This window comes from Lepidochelys olivacea (genome assembly GCF_965140295.1).
Source record: "Lepidochelys olivacea isolate rLepOli2 genome assembly, chromosome: 6".
NCBI lineage: Eukaryota > Metazoa > Chordata > Testudines > Cheloniidae > Lepidochelys > Lepidochelys olivacea.
The window spans coordinates 43,595,609-43,610,202 of NC_140416.1; the positions used below are offsets into that span (position 1 = coordinate 43,595,609).

Consider the following 14,594-nt stretch of genomic DNA (forward strand, 5'->3'; position numbering starts at 1 on the left):
AAAGAAAAAACAAACAAAATCTGTAGCTGTTGAAATATGGGCAATTTTTTTAAAAAACAAAGCCAGACTACAGTTATAGAAGCAGAATAAAAACATGAATAGATACATTTTCTAGTTCCCTGCTTATTGTAAAAAGGAACTTCCAAATGATCATTTTCAAAAGCTGGTATCACCATTAAAAGCGTTTTCAGATATAATTTAACAGTCACCTGTAACATACAGATAGCACTGTCACATCAAAAGCTATATTACATTGAAAAAAAGAAGAAAAAAGAAAAAAGCATACCTGTTTTTACAGAAATAGGGTTCTCCAGAAGAAACACTGTTTGTTTCCAGTGTGTTTTGGTACACCGGGGACCCGTCGAGAACATGACCTGAATTGACAGAGTTCAAAAATCTGATGAAGTACAACATTTTTAATATCATGCTACATTAATCTATTACACAAAAAACACTTCAAATGCTTGCAACAGCAAAATAGGCTTGCTCTCAAACACCTTGAGGCGACAAACTGAAAAAGTACAATACATTTGACATAATTAATTTTGAACATACAACCCCCAGTACTCACACTGTTGTGGCAGTTCCTCTCAAAAAATATATCGAAGTAGCCAGCAACCGCCTATAATAAAAGGAAAAAACAAATATGAACAGGGAATATTAAGTACAATAATAGTGACACCCATTATTCTGTACATTTTCTATGAGCAAAATATTCTTTTTTTAAGCAGAAAAGGTAATTTCTTCCCTTACATAGATCATTTCCATTTTTCTTCAGGGGTAATTCAGATATTCACAGTATTTGAACTTTACTGGAAAGCCAATAATGCAGAATAGATGGAGACAATTCTTGAATTAATTCATAGACTTATATTTCTATTGCTTCCAAGCATACCATAAACTTTGTTTTACAACTGAAGTGACGAGTCACTTCAGTCTAAACAAGAAGTCTGTACTTTCAGAAAAAACAGACATATTATTGACAGACTCTCTTAAGCAAAAAGAACGAGGAGTACTTGTGGCACCTTAGAGACTAACAAATTTATTTGAGCATAAGCTTTTGTGGGCTAAAGCCCACTTCATCAGATGCATAGAGTGGAAAATACAGTAGCAAGATTATATAAAAATATAAATACACACACACACAATGAAAAAATGGGGGTTGCCATACCAACTCTTAACGAGACCAAACAATTAAGATGGGCTATTATCAGCAGGAAAAAAAAAACTTTTGAAGTGATAATGAGGATGGCCTATTTCAAACAGTTGACAAGAAGGTGTGAGTAACAGTAGGGGGAAAATTAGCATGGGGAAATAGTTTTTAGCTAGTGTAATGACTCATCCACTCCCAGTCTTTATTCAAGCTTAATTTAATATTACAACAGTAATTTCTTTAGGTACACACACATAAATGGGTAAATCCAGCTCTCTCTTCTGTGGCTGCTATAACATGCATCTATGGTGCAATTATACACAAAGAGGGGCTGTGGATGGGGTGTTTCTCCTTCTCTTCCTCCCTCCACCTGAATGACATGGAGCCTATTCTACACACACTCCCTGTGCATGGAGGGCAGGGCAGAGCCAGCACAGGGTCTCTCATCTCCTATCACATACAGCGGTAAGGAAAAGGAGTTTCTGAAGTGTCCCACATGGACTACTTCAGCAGCTAGTGTCTATGCAGTGGCTCCACAGCTGCTCACTGTACCCCAGCAGGAAGGACACCACGAAACTCTCCTCCCCAAAAAAGGGCAGTGCAGAGGGTCGTCAAAGCTGCCTAGAGTGGCTGTGTGGGGGACAGCTAATCAGGGCCCAGCAGCCTAGTATAAGAAGAGCTGCTGGGCCAGAAGGAGTTCAGTTCCTTGCTAAGCATGGATGGTATGTGGCTGGCTGACGGAGCTATAGAACCCTGGATGGGGCAGCACTGACAGAAGCCGGGGAGAGCGAGAAGGAGCCCTGAGCTGGTTGCTGGGACTCCATTAGGACAAGGCCCTGAGGTAAGGGTGAAGATGGCATCGGGCTGTGGGGAAGTGGCCCAGGGAATTATGTTTGGCATAGTTAAAGGGATACAGCAGATGACTGCTATTTACAGGGTCTCTGGGATCCCTCCCACCCCCCAGTGGCTAGTGGCCTGGACATCGAGGCACCCCAGAGGGGGAACTGAACTATAGTGGCCCAGCTGGAGAGCTGTAGCCAGGAAGCCGAAGAGGGCGGAGACATTGTCTCCAGGAAGGGAGCCCTGGGGCACTGCTCTATCCCAGAGCAGGGATACTCAGAGAGTGAGAGCACAGACACATGCACTTGGCCAAGGGGGAGGTCACGAGAGGTGAGTGCACCCCGTTACAATACCCAATTAAAAAAACTACATCAAGATTAGACCTTAAAGGAGGACTTTCCACAGAAAAAGAAGAACGAATATTTACACCAAAAGCAGCTTAAGAGACCAGTAATTTTTTTTCTTTAAAAATTAAAGTGTCTTGCTTTCACAGAGGAAAAAGAGTTCAAGAAGCCTCAGTGATCCAAAGGGAAAAGTAAACCCATCCCAATAAAGAGGAGGCTGCTAAAAAATGATGGACAATGTAATGCACCTTCCACCCCCCTCCTCCCAGACTTGTTTCCCATCATCTTCTATTAAGAAAGTAATGTAAAAATGCTTGACAAATGTGTCCTCAAGGCAGGCTATAGATACACAGTCCAAGAGTCAGCCTCAGAAACAAGATGCTGAGACCTATAAAGAGTCTATTGTGTAAGATTGTCAGGCTGGCAGCTGGGGAATCTCCACCCACTAAGATATCGAATAGAGATTTCCCTCATGTCTCTTCTGGTACATTCAAGCAGGACTCCACATGAAGGCTAGTTCATTGTTTCAAATCACATTCCTCCCTAGTGCAACTAACTTGCTTTTGTTATAAATATTTGTGTCTGAAAGAAGTTTCCTACTCACAGCCCAGCATTTTACCTTTTACTTAATGTCTAGTTAGAATATCAGTCTCTTGCTATGAAAGTGATTACATAAATCATAAATCAAGCATTATGCTTTCAGTACTGACTCAAAGAAATGGGCTGTGTGGAAGAACACACTTAAGTATCTTCTAAAAGACAAAACATGTGACTGGTAGAAATGGGTATCATGTACGTGAAATATTTCATCACTGCGCAATCTCATGTTTCCCCTCTCCAGACTAAAACTTGAATAGACCAAGTAATAAATGGAGAATATGGCATCTCTTAAGATGGATCCATCTACGTCTAGCCATCTTATTTGATTTTCAACTAATGGCAGTCTAGAAATTCTTGGAGAGCTTTAAGCTCCCATTTGGGCAAATATTCCTCTTGGAAGGGAAACCACATCAAGGAGACACACTGTCAATGACTCCCTTCAGGAGGTATAAATGCCAGCCTCTCAAAGCAGTGATTGTTCAGTTTCTCAAGGGCCATCACTCCATGTTGAGAATCGCAGCTAGATTATAGGCTGGTCTCTAATTGATCTTTTCCTTGGAAGATCCACAATGTTTTGTCAAGGCCTGGAGTCCTCAGATTATCTTGACCTCTGTCAAACTGCTTTTATTAATCCACAATCTCTTTAGAATGGACAAAGGTCTACTGAGTCATGCAAATTCTTTCTGGACTACTAGACAGATACTACTGATGATGAGGTATTGTTGACATGCCTGTGGAACAGGACAGGGATACGGCACTATCATTTTCTCTGAGGTGTTATTAATTTCTCTGGAAGCCTCACAGTGCAGAGCCCAAGAGGCTTCTATTATCAGTCTTCTTCAGTGTCCCTTTAAATACTGTGAACAAATGACTTTTGCTACCTTTAAGTACGCATAAACTTATATTAACACAACCAAACTGACAAAGGGAAAACACCAGAAAAAAAATCCAAGTTGAGTTGCAAACATTCTGCCATATATTTCACTTTATAGCAGTCTCAGATGATGACCCAGCATGCTGATCATTTTAAGAACACTTTCAAAGCAGATTTGACAAAAAGCAAAGAAGGCACCAATGTGATATTTCTAAAGATAGCTACAGCACTTGACCCAAGATTTAAGAATCTGAAGTGCCTTCCAAAATCTGAGAGGGATGGGGTATGGAGCATGCTTTCGGCAGTCTTAAAAGAGCAACACTCCGATGAGGAAACTACAGAGCCTGAACCACCAAAAAAGAAAATCAGCCTTTTACTGGTGACATCTGACTCAGATGATGAAAATGAACATGTGTCGGTCCACACTGCTTTGGATCTTTATCAAGCAGAACCTATCATCAGCATGGACGCATATCCTCTGGAATGGTGGCTTAAACATGAAGGGACATATGAATCTTGAGCGTTTCTGGCATGTAAATATCTTGTTGTAATTGAAATTAATATACTTGAAAATGTAGAAAACATCCAAAAATATTTAAATAAATGGTATTCTATTGTTAACAGTGTGATTAATTGCAATTAATTTTTTTAATTGCTTGACAACCCTAATTTCTGTCAATCCCAGGTTTAATAACAGCTTGTTTTTAGAAAAATACTGTCAACTGGCCAAATAAGTCACTTAGCTAGTGACTATGAGAATCACCTACCCATGAAGTTTGTTTTCCTAAAGTAGGACACATCTTTTTCCTTTTAGGACGTCTTCATTGAATAGATTTTAATACATTTTAAAAGATCAATAAATCAAAACATATTAGCATATTAACACGTTAAATATGCCAAGAGAAACAGTATGAATTGTTAAGCGAGTTTTCATAATAACCTTCTGTTGAGACTACAAAACCATTGATGTAGGAAGCATATGTTGACTGCCACGAAGCAAGACTCAACATGACCGGCAGTATAATTGATTTTTGACACTCAAACAGAAGTCACCCAAGAATGATTCGGGAGAGGCTACAGTTGCTTAGTTGAGTCCACAAATGAAGATCATAACACAGTGGTGAGATACTCCTTATACTCCAACAGTTAGCTATGTTTTCCCACTGTTGATTTCCTTTTTTCATCCTTTCCTTCACCACTGAGCCATACACACAGTAACATTCAGAACGACGTTTGCCTCTTTTTATTACTTATGCAATAAAATCAGACTCACTAAACTCAGTTAATATAACTAATTACTTTTAATTCTGAAAGCTGCATTACTGAAATCATGCCAAGACTACAAAATCATTCAGTGGAGTAGACTCCCAACTGGAATGTAAGTCTTAGTTACTGAAAACACTATTTAACATTTTAACACTGATCTAAATGAACACTGAACAAGAACTCCCTGCACTTATAACATGTTCTCAGACTGACATTTAACCTCCTGTCTACAGGACATAAAATAAAGGTATTTACTAACATATTCCTAAAAGGCTCAGAACACAAAGCCTACTCTTAAAATCTATTTAATTGATAGAACAGACGTTGCTAAATGTTCAAACATTTTAGGCAACCCTTCAAAACAATTAAGCACAAACTTGCAAAGATCAAAATCCCTCTTATGAACAATGATGTACAATTTAAGTTCTAAAACCAAAAGCATTGTTCCAACCTTAGTAGCATATATGCCAAGTATTATAATTTTTTATAAATAAGAACACAATATTCATTTTCTCAGGCTCTTTCCAGAACAGTTTTCCCTCTCACAATATATTTCTAAGAACTTAAAAAAAAAATAAAGTGCGTGTCCACATGTTTTCCTCAGGTTTCCCCACTTACAGCTTTTTAACAGCTAGCAGGTAAGGTTGAGATTTTGAAAAAGACCTCTCTCCCTTGAAATATACAACTTTCTGTGCTGTTACATAAATACTGAAGGCCTGTTGTGTTCTATTGAGAACTACAGTCACAAATAAATCAGTGTAATTATCCAAGTTTCCCAAAACCTTTCCCCATCTTATTAGCAGGTCAAAGAATGTATGTTGGATGAAATCACCAAATCAGAATTGGGCGTTGGCCCCAAAACAGCTACAGGAAGAAAACCAACATTGTCCTAATTTTATGCATATAATTTTCATCTAGAGGTTATCAGCCACTAGTAGGAGTTGACAGATTCTGTAACCATGGCAGCAATAAGAAAAGGAGTACTTGTGGCACCTTAGAGACTAACCAATTTATTAGAGCATAAGCTTTCGTGAGCTACAGCTCACTTCATCAGATGGCAGCAATGTTATTTAACATTATATACCAGATATCTGAAAAAAAACAAGAGGAATTAGAGATGTAGGTTAGGATTCTCATCTGCAGTATTTGTATCCATAAAGTGCAGTTACATACAGGAGATTGGACCATGTAAAATTGGCACTTTCTAATTCAACTATCTGCTTACAGTCTATTTCCAAGTCACACCCGCTCCATTTTTCTGACAGAGGGCCAGGTTGTGTGCAGTTCCCACTGACTTTGATGGAAAGCTACCTGGATGACAGAAATAAAAGTTTCTGATTTCATGTTGAGTCTTTAGTGCTGGAGGATAGGGTGCACACTTGTCACTAAGCAGATTTTACATGAAAACTACTAATGCCCTAATTCTCTGCTCAATGCCAAGCATGAAGTAGCTGAGCATTGCACAGATGGGCAGAAAGGACAAGTGTGATGGACACATCTTGGCAAGCCGGTAGAGCTACTTCAGAGGCTCAGCCCAGTAACTAAAACAGCAACTGCTGGACATTGGAGGAGCAGCAGATCCTCTGACTGTCCTTCCCACTCATACTCAGTCACCCCATTCAGGTTGCCACAGGGTCAGTCTTCAACAGAGCTGCTGCCAGGGGAGCAGAAGCAGAATTTGTGCCAAAGAAGATAAAAATAGTAATTCCCAAATCACTTTTACTGTTCATTTTCTAGCTCTTAGTTTTTAAAACAGTTCAGAGACTAGCTATAAACGTGTGAACGTTATCTAACAAGGTTGGGAAAAAGCTGAGGTAATCAAACAGTAACAGTCCTCCACTCTTTTGTCAAATATTTCTAGCTAATTTCTTCTGTTGCAATTTTACTACCTTGTTACTTCACCTTTGACAGCCCATCTATAGTTCCCTTGAGGACTAATCACCATGAACTTTAGCATTTCTCTGGAAGAGGCATTCAAGTATTAGTCTCTGAACAATACGCACTAGGAAACTGAAAACAATGCCTTCTAGACTGGTAATAAATAACTGAAGCTGTAGCCTGCCATGAGCTTTGAAAGGGTTCTGTATGTTAGGAAACGCAGCAGCAAAATTATTCTGCTTCTTGTTTGCCAAAAATATCTTGTCAGGACAAAAAAATGCTAAGAAAAAGATTAAAGACATCTCAAAGCTAAAGCAGCCAGGTTAATTAAGAAGCAAAGTACTATTCATAACTGACTGGCAAAACAGCATTTCACAGCGGTCAGCATCATTTCAATCAGCTACAGGAAAGTAAAAGTGAAACCTCCTCAAACAGCAAATGTGATCTTTAATCTATAAACAAAATATGGTCACTGCAACATAACATAGCCAGGATAGTTTGCTTAAACTCTAAATTACACTAAATGTGTAAATAACCTATATTTATAAAAACAGGTATTAGCATCCTAAACACTGCTCAATTTGGAGACTGCAAATACAGCTTCAGAAAGAAATCATAATCTGTACCCTTCCAGCACAAATTACAAGAACAAATATTTGTCACAAACTACAGATATTTTAATGAATTGCCATAGGGACAAGTAGGTAATTTTCACTCAAATAATGCATGTAAAGTCACCACAAATATTAAGATACAAAAAAAGCTAACACATGGCTTATGTTGCAGCAATTAAATATCCAATGAATAGTTCTTACATTTACACTTAGTCTTATTTTATGATTAGTGAGCTGAAATGAAAACAATTGGATTTTGATTCAAATATATTATAGCAAGTCTTTCTGTAAAGAAAATTGCCTTGCAAATATACAGAATCTCATCTGATCTACACAAATAAGACTGCTTGAGACCCCATGAGAAGTGGTAAAGACAACCTTACCAATTCACTTAAGGAACAAGGAAATTAAAAATTATCATCATCACTATCACCTGCAGGGAGTAATTTATCATTTTTGCTCATCACTGGTATCACGTTCCAACAGCGTGTGGCTATAGCAGATACAATTAGGCAGCTGGCCACAGAAGTAGGAGGATAATGTGCTTTTGATGGAGTTTATCCAAGCATGGAGATGGAATGCTTGTAATCCATGCAGCACAGAAAGTTACTACATATCTCAGAAATACAACAGATATTTTAAAAACTATTTCTGTAAAAAAGAATACAGATCTTGAGATGCCCTATTGTATAGTCTTCTTGGCACAAACTGATTATGAAGATAAGTCATTTTTAATAGTATGCTATAGCAATGCATAAATTACTGAATTTAAAATAAAAAGTGGATTCTAGAATGTGTTTGACGTTGATACACACTAAGGAAGGCTTGGGTTTCCAACCTGAGTCTGAAGATATTCAATAATATGATTATGGTTCAAATTAACACGTATGTATTCAAATACCTCTTATTGTAACTGGCAAATGAGTTCTTAAGTGCAGAAACTGACATTGCTCAAAATTCTAATTTTTTTATAAATACAACTATCCTTTGATTAAAATTACTTTAATCAAAATTAACTGAATTTGTATTTTAAATCACTGAGATTTTAGTATATCAATAATGTCCTCCTATTCATTTTACCGTTGTCCATCCCCTTTCAATAAAAATGCATAACCTGCTCTTTGACAACTTCTCCTGGGAGTAATGAACAGACACTGCCATTTTCCTCCCATGGGACATTACCATTCAGCAAGGAAAGAACCAAACAACCTTGACAGGATCATGGGGGAAGCATTCAAACAAAAGAGAAAGTTAATCAATTGATCTGAGGGTAATAAACCATTATATTTTAATCTCAAAACTCGCATAAAATTAATAGCAAACACTGAACTTTCAAATTCAATTGACGGCATATTTTCCTAACAGAATCTATTGACTGATTTCAGCCAAATGTCTCATTAACATCTGCAAGGACAAACTTAGTTCTCTAACAGGAAAGGTGCTTTTTAAGATAATTAGGGGTTTTTTTAAGCAGATTAATTTTGTGAGGTTGAAATTAGGTTAATCTGCACCAAAAGCATTTAGAACTGATTCATTATGATCAGCTTGAGACTGTTTTGCGCTCTCAGAGAATTTTCAGAGGGTTTGAGAGCAGAATTTAAAAATCAAGGTGATGCCAAGAAAGCAAAAGCTTAATCCTCTAAGAGATTTAATTGGAAGAAATGAAGAGAAAACAATGGAAAGAGAAAACTTTGCCAGAGTAGAGGCTTGAAAATGTATGCTTTCGAAGAGCTTTGAAGATGAAGATCCAGATACATCAAATATTAAATAATAAGTTTATGGTCAATTTTAAACATTTAATTTGACTTAACCTTCACATATTTCCCAAGTCAAATGAAAAACGCTTCCCAAAAACTCTGCAAAAATGTGTTTAATTGTTTGAACAATTGAAGAATAATATTAAGAAACATGACTATTTAAAGAAACAAAAAAAATCAGTTCTTTTTCGTGGATATTATAGGATAAAAAAATTCACAGGATCAGTTGGAGTAGTAGCTGATCCATAAACACTGCACATTAAACAGGGTGACATTAAGGGTATGTCTACACTGCATTGTAAACCCAGAGATCAAACTCAAGCTCAAAACTTACCTTCGCTTCCATCTCCACGTAAATTGTGCTAACCCAAGGCTCAGACCGAGAGTCCCAGGACCCTATGGGGATGGACGGTCCAAGCCTGAGTCAAGTTGGAACCTAGCGTTCAAGCCATATTGCTTTGCAGTGTAGATGCAGCCCCACTGAACCCATGCTCTGGGAGTCTATCAAAAGTATTCCACAATCCCGTGGGCTGACTTTCTTTGTCCCCTGGACAGTCAAGTTTTCCTACACCACACCACGAACAAAAAGCTAAAGCAGCTACATTTGGGGAGGACGCTAGAAAGTCTGGGATATGGGTGGTTGGACTCGTACCTGCATAACTCAGTGTTGATGCTGCAGCCCCAGGTTGGGAACCTGGGTTCAACAATTCCTAATCTGTGGTTATAAATGAGTGTAGACGCTCAAGCCCTAGGTTAACAAACCTAGGATCTCCTATCTTGAGTTCTACTAACCCTAAGCTTTAGTGGGGGAGGATCCCCAAATCCCAGCTCAAGCCTCAACATCAAGACTGCAGTTTTATAGCTCTGCGGCTTGAGTCCCAGGAGCCCAAGTCAGCTAACACAGGTGTTTAATTGTAGTTGATACATTCCCTAAGTCTCTCCATTAATCTGCATTACTTAACTATCTGAAATATCTTATTAAAAGTATAAGGCGGAAATAAAAAAAAGTTAGTGTTACTGAAATCTTCTACCCCAGCCCCCAAATAAATGAAGTTAATCAGTTTCAGCAATGTTGCATTTAATAATGGGTTACTTTTCTGACATCTATTTCAGTTTTGCCTCCACAGCTCACTGTCCCCATTGCTCAACTTCAGTGTTTCTCTCATGGCCCAGTCAGCTCCATTACACTTAATGCAAAAAACATCCACGTGTACTGCATTTAGTTGCTTTTATAAGGTACTCATAAAATAAACACTGGTGTGCCAGTTTTGCTGACAGAAATTAATGAAGTGCCTGGGCTCTTGGGCTTCTGGAAGCAAGGGACTGTGGAGTAAAATAGTAACTTCTAGAAGGAAGGATGGATCAATCCTCTAGAATACACCTCAAATCAGATTTCAGTAACACTTGCAGTGGATGAAGTGCAAGACTGATTATATTTCGATTGACATACCAGTCAACTAAAGGCAACGTGGACCGATTTAAAATCACTAAGTGGAAAGCTGTGATTTAAATCAATTTTAATCAACTTCTCCATTTGTATTTCAGTTATTTTCTAATGAAAGGCACATTCTCATTGGCTGATATATCACTAAAATATGTTGATTTACAACTAAATAGAGCCTTTACACTACAGTTGGTACATTTTTTGCTACCTAGGAGGACAGGTATTTATTTAAGCAACTATATAGCTTAATATTTTCAGATTCTTATAAACTGTACATTTTTAGTATGTTAGTGAATGGTGAATGATACATTGATATATTTACTAGATAATTAACTTTTTGCTCATGATTTGTGTCAAGCTGCAATAGAATGGTAACTGGAATTTAATTATAAAATTTCAGCATATAAAATGTATTTTTATTAAACAAAACAACCTTAAATGTTTGGGATAGATAAACTTCTCTTAAAACAATGTTTCCCATTTATAACTAAATGATTTATTAAAACAGAGGGACTAACTGTAGTCAATAAATTAAACTGATTATTTAAGGTCAGCCTGGGAAAAAATTTCAAATATGCCTAATTCAAAGAGACTGGATCTTAAATTCTTGGTCTACACTTCAAAATAACTTTGGTATAACTACGTCACTCAGGGGTGTGAATAATCCGCTCCCGAGTGATGCAGCGATACTGACCTAAGCGCCAGTGTAGACAGCACTATGTTGGTGGGAGAGCTTCTCCTGTCAATATAGCTACAGCCTTTCATGGAGATCGAGTTAAGCCAATGGGAGAGCTCTCTCCCGTCACCTTAGAGCATCTTCACCAGACGTGCTACAGCGTGCAGCTGCACCAATGTAAATTTCTAGTGTAGACCTGCCCCATGTCTCTTGAAAATGATATAGTCTCCTAAGTTACTGAGCCTGACCTACTGTGCTACATCGATAAAGCCTGATCTCAAAAGTTAGACCCCCCCCCACACCACCCGCAATTCTCTTTATATAGAAACTCAGCCTTTGATGCCAAGTTTTTGATAGAGGATTCAGCATGAATTTATCATATTTATTTAATAAATAAATTACGGAATGGACCACCAAAATAGCCAGAGAGAACCTGCTTCACTACAGAAATAAAACCCCCTCCAACTGCACTCCTAGTTGTCACCTAACACTGAACACTTGAACCAATGTAGGGTATCCAACACCTACAATCCATATGCGATGGGGACCCCATTCTGAAAGAAATCTTTCCTGAACCACCTCTTCTGGACTCCAAACTATGCCCTAATCTCTCCAAGATCAGCAGCAAGCTCCTAACAGACTAGGATACAGTACCTCAAAGTAGCACAGAAGCCTACCAGGACAACAGATGCAAAATCAGCAGATATCTCCACCGCTATTATGATCAACACCCCCCAACACACTTTTCAAGATGCATGGGTCCAACACATGCCTATATCAGCATGTGGTAGCGCACAGAGTGAGGTACAAGTGCCCCAATAGCAGCTATGCGAGTGAAACCAGACAATCACTATGCTCGTGAATGAACACACACAGGAAAATGAAAAAAGACAAATACCACCTCATCACAAAGTGATCTCTCTGTATCTGAGCTATCAGTCCACATCCTCAAAGGAAACCTGCAGAACACTTTCAAAAAAATGAGCTATTGTAATAGTCTTTGTAAAAAGTATGCCTTTTGAGGGGATCATTTGAGAACTCAATTTGCTGGTCATTACTGTCCTGGTAAAATATGTGCAGCAACATTGTATGTAAAGTTATAAGATTCCATTGTATGATGTTACTAAAACATGTTCGAAGTCTGGGGAGTGGCCAAACCAGTTCCTCAAGCCAGGTGTAAACAAGGTCAATGGGCCATTACCTGCTAAGTGGCTATTGAATGGCAGGAAGAAAAGTCTGCCTGGTGCTATGCTCCCAGCTGGAAATGGTTCTCAAACGGAAGACAGAACTATATAAAGAAGCGGCAGACACCCCAATGGACCCCCACCCCCTTCTCTCTCTCTGTCCATCAATTCACTGAACCAGAAGGAATAAAGGAAGCAGCCATTACACAGAAGGAGTAGTCCTAGCCTAAGGAGTTTGGCCAGTAAAAGTCTTGAGAGCATGTGGTGAGAAAAACTTAACAAAACATGTTAAACTCAAGTTAAGTTAGGCACCAGTGGCTTTTTATCTTTATCTGTCTTGTAACCATTTCTGCCTTTTATTCAGCATTACTTGTATTCACTTTAATTAACTGCAAAGAGATTTTAACAATAAAACAAGTTTATCTAAACCAGTGTCTTTGAATAGAAACGTTTGGGAAACTCCACTTGAGGTAAGATTTGTGCATATTATTGCTATTAATAAAAACGATGGACTTTATATATGCTTGTATTATCTAAGAAAGGCCTAGGCCAGGGGTAGGCAACCTATGGTACATGTGCCAAAGGTGGCACGTGAGCTGATTTTCAGCGGCACTCACACTGCCCGGGTCCTGGCCACCGGTCAGGGGGGCTCTGCATTTTAATTTAATTTTAAATGAAGCTTCTTAAATATTTTAAAAACCTTATTTACTTTACATACCACAATAGTTTAGTTATATATTATAGACTTATAGAAAGAGACCTTCTAAAAACGTTAAAATGTATTACTGGCATGCGAAACCTTAAATTAGAGTGAATAAATGAAGACTCCGCACACCACTTCTGAAAGGTTGCCGACCCCTGGGCTAGGCAGTACAAAACATACATTCCTGGGGGAAAATCTGGGACTGGGAGTGTTTTGGGGTCACCCTGCAATGTAATTCAGGCTAGAGAGTGCTTAGGCGTGACTGGCAGGCTACAAGTGCACCCGGACATAGCTGGGAGTAACTTAGGGCTTGTCTACAGTGGCAATTTATAGCACCACAACTTTCTCACGCAGGGGCGTGAAAAAACACCCCCCTGAGCGCAGCAAGTTTCAGTGCTGTAAAGCGCCAGGGTAGACAGCGCACCAGCACTGGTAGCTAAGCCCTTCGTGGAGGTCGTTTTTTCAGAGCGCTGGGCGAGCTCTCCCCCAGAGCTGCACTGTAACCGCACAAGGCACATGAAAGCTTTGCTGTGGCAGCACTTTAGCATTGCCAGCGTAGACTAGTCCTTACATGCCATAGGCTGTTTGTGAGCAGTCCTGACGGGCAGCTACAGCAGCAGAACAGTGGAAAGGGCACCCCAGGATAGAGGGCACAGCTACTCACTAGTCTAGACTGTACCATGTCACAGCCACAACTTTGCCAGACACTAAAAAGCATGGACTGAACAGAGCCACTGGATTTATGGCTTATTACAACAATCTATAACCCATTAACACTCGACCCACAACTACTCCCCCGTCCTCTCCTTTCCTCGCTGTGACTGGAGGCCTATTAACAGGCCACCTCGTCTTGCATGGCCCTTTGAAATATGTGTCATCTACTTATGCTAAACAATCTCTTCCACCTAGTATTTAGCTAGTCAATTTCCCAGACCTGAAGAAGAGTTCTGTGTAAGCTCAAAAGCTTGTCTCTCTCACCAACAGAAGTTGATCCAATAAAAGTTATTACCCCACCCACCTTGTTTCTCTGATATCCTCAGACTGACAGTTACAACAACACTGCATACAACAAAGTACAGTGTCATTTTTATGTTAAAGAACACGAAAGTCAGAGCAGGTACGTACATCATTTTCTTTTATCAGAACTTTTGTCAGATACATAAAAAGCTTTTAGATTTTCTTCCTATAGTGTAAAATATAAAATAGCATATTAAAAACACAGAAGCTGATGCTTTCAAGGAAAGTCTTGTAATGCTGTTTT

At 38.9% G+C, this 14,594-nt stretch overlaps 1 protein-coding gene across 1 annotated transcript in view; it reads right to left on the reverse strand.

The window, feature by feature from the left end:
* PRMT3 (protein arginine methyltransferase 3) overlaps nucleotides 1–14,594 on the reverse strand; it is a gene marked incomplete at its 5' end in the record, with an annotated part of 104,290 nt that overhangs the window by 17,955 nt on the left and 71,741 nt on the right. Inside the window, 2 exons of the mRNA XM_084632288.1 lie at nucleotides 287–374; nucleotides 572–622. Coding sequence (XP_084488414.1) covers nucleotides 287–374; nucleotides 572–622 — 139 coding nt within the window. The remainder of the gene's footprint in view (nucleotides 1–286; nucleotides 375–571; nucleotides 623–14,594) is intronic.